At 38.8% G+C, this 2570-nt stretch overlaps 1 protein-coding gene across 1 annotated transcript; it reads right to left on the bottom strand.

Moving 5' to 3' along the window:
- Positions 1-470: 470 nt before the first annotated feature.
- On the bottom strand, positions 471-2539 carry LOC111394950. Its single transcript, XM_023020991.1, has 3 exons — positions 2465-2539; positions 1562-2082; positions 471-1131 (listed from the first exon to the last, which is right to left on the bottom strand). Exons 2-3 carry the CDS (start codon positions 2076-2078, stop codon positions 632-634), a joined length of 1017 nt encoding a protein of 338 aa, XP_022876759.1. The 5' UTR covers positions 2079-2082; positions 2465-2539; the 3' UTR covers positions 471-631.
- Between the last annotated feature and the right edge of the window lie 31 nt (positions 2540-2570).

Genomic DNA, 2570 nt, shown 5'->3' on the forward strand with positions numbered 1-2570 from the left:
TAGGGATTGTAATCCCTTTAGACCTCTCTGTTTTCTTTTAAGGTCTTATAAACCTAATGTATATATTGATTTATTATGGCCCATCAGGCAAGGCTTGAGCAGCTTTTATGCCTTCTTAAGATTAGCATCGAGTTTTTATCTATGTTTTGCATTGGAGATAATCACCTCCTCGGTTTATCAACTTACTGAAATGTCATGATGTGAAGAAGGTAACTGTAACTGTTGTCATTGCCAACAGAAGAGATCACATTCAATAAATGAAAGTCTGAAGATAGGATTATCCTCGTAATATCCGAAGGTAGGATTTTACTTGTAATATTATCATTATTGTGACCTCGCACCATCTTCGAATGACTATGTCATTTATACAATCAGTATTCTTCTCGATTTATCTGTACCGAATGTCATGACTATTTTGACCTGTTTGGTATGACGGACTAAATAATACTAGCAGTGTTAAGAAAGAAAAAGAAGCTCAAATTTTGTCAATTGTATTATCTTGTCAGGTCGAGTAATGTGTACCAAACATGCCCTTAGTATTTTTTGCAGATGATTGATTTAATTCCTGTGTCATGTTGGATACATGCACAGCATATTTATATGTTTCATGAATCTTCTATGTATCATGCTACTAGCTAAAGCTTGCTAACAGACTCTTTACCCCGAAACTGAAGATTGAGTTGATCCCGAGAAAGGATTTTGTAGAAGATATACATCTTGTGCTGTCAATGATCTTGAACCACTGGCTTCCCGGGTCGCAGGTACTGTTTCTATTCAAACATTTACAAGCATTCGTAACAACAACATTGTTTGAGTTAATGTCCAAACAGACACCACTGCCATCTGCTAGTTTAGAAGAGAGGTGCATTTTAGAATCTGAGATAGTTTCCCATTTTGAACTGGCGTAACTGCAGATTACACCAAGTTTTGCTGGTAGCGCCAATCCATCTGCTTGCAGACAGAAATATGTGCCCATAACTGTTAGTGTTTTCTGGGGCGTATATGTCCATGCTTCAGCCTCAGAGCATGGACCTAAAACCAAGTGTTCATAAATTGATTTCCTTTTAATACAGAGACCAGTCATTGGATGGAAAATTACTTTATGGGGATGAATTTCGTTGTAACCTGGCCCTGCATTTAACAAAAAACTACAAATTAGAATCATTTGTTAAATGGATATGTAGTGATTCAGTCCAAACTAGAGTTGTACCACTTGGATTTTAGGAATCATCTTAAAGTAGAAATGGAATTCTAGCCAAACCATAGGCAAAGACTCTTGGGAGCTCACATGATTTTAGGCAAATTTCATCTTTCTAGGGGTAAAGCATTCAATTTATTAATTATCCAAGTACAGGGTTTCATTTTCCTTAAATTTTGAAATTATTGCCTTGTGAGTTCTTTTAATTTTCTTAATTTCAAGATTTTGCTTCCAGAATAACTCATCAGACTACATCTGAATTTTTCAGATCAAGATTCACTGCCATATTTTGTGTAAATCGACCAATCTTGTTGTCTAGATTTCTGGTATTCTTATGAATCATCGATAAGTGGAGCAATATACCTCGAAAAGGAGATTGCAGAGAGGAAATTCTTTGCAGGAAGCTCGAGTTTCTAATATCACACCAATTCCAATCTAAAACCCCATAATATTCGTTCATTCCGACAACCCCTTCTCTCAAATAATAACTCCCAACAAGTGTCCACAATGCCCAATCTAAGTCATATTCAGCTGCCCATCCCATGAAGCAATTGAAATACCTATTGTCATTGACATTAGTGCCCCTCATATCCATTCCAAACTCACTCACAAACAAAGGGTATCCTTTGTCCAATACAAAACCTGCATTCCTCATTAGGTTACCCAAAACTTGCCCACAAACTTGGTTTGGATTGGATGTTTCCCATGCCTTTCCATCGGAGAAACCGTACCAATGCACCTCAAAAACTAGCTTGTTAGTGAAGGTTAGTTGTAGGGGCCTGTTGAGCGTAAAAGAGAGATCTTTATCGTAATTCAGTCCAGATAGTATGACGAGAACATTTGGATTTGCAGCATGCACTGCTTCAGCACCTTTTTGCATGTACCTACATCATTATAAATGAAAGTATAAGAATAGAAACATGCACACAAATACTCTTCAAGTTGCATTGGATGCTTGAATAAATTTTTTTGTTGGCATCGACCTTTCCCCATCTTCCCCCCTTGTGCACCCCCTCTCTCTCTCTCCCTCTGTTGCGTCCTCTTTCCCCTTCCCCTCTGCCTCTCCCTAGTGCCCCATCCCCAATCCCAACTGCTTTGTGCCTGAGTATCGTTCAGTTGTCCTAATACTTATGTATGTTTGGTAAAGCTTTTTCTACACTATAAGCCATGAGTCCTGTAGAATGTGTGGCTAAAAGTTACGAGTCCTACAAAATATGCAGATAAAAAAGATGTTTAAACCAGCTTACAAGCTTGAAAATACTTTACCAAGCATACACATTTGGTGACTCGGGGGACTCCGGAGCAGTATGGGAAAGGGAGCTCGTAGTGGTCTGGATGGACACAAAAGATTGGGGGGGGGGGGGGGGGGGGG

The sequence above is a fragment of the Olea europaea genome, chromosome 1 (genome assembly GCF_002742605.1).
Source record: "Olea europaea var. sylvestris chromosome 1, O_europaea_v1, whole genome shotgun sequence".
NCBI classification, from domain to species: domain Eukaryota; kingdom Viridiplantae; phylum Streptophyta; class Magnoliopsida; order Lamiales; family Oleaceae; genus Olea; species Olea europaea.

Bases quoted from the DNA above. Each gene is read 5' to 3' on its own strand.
- LOC111394950 (XM_023020991.1), bottom strand. From the start codon at position 2,078: ATGCAAAAAGGTGCTGAAGCAGTGCATGCTGCAAATCCAAATGTTCTC. The intron at 1,132-1,561 runs GTATATTGCTCC...TGTTAAATGCAG, and splicing joins TCTGCAATCTCCTTTTCGAG to GGCCAGGTTACAACGAAATT.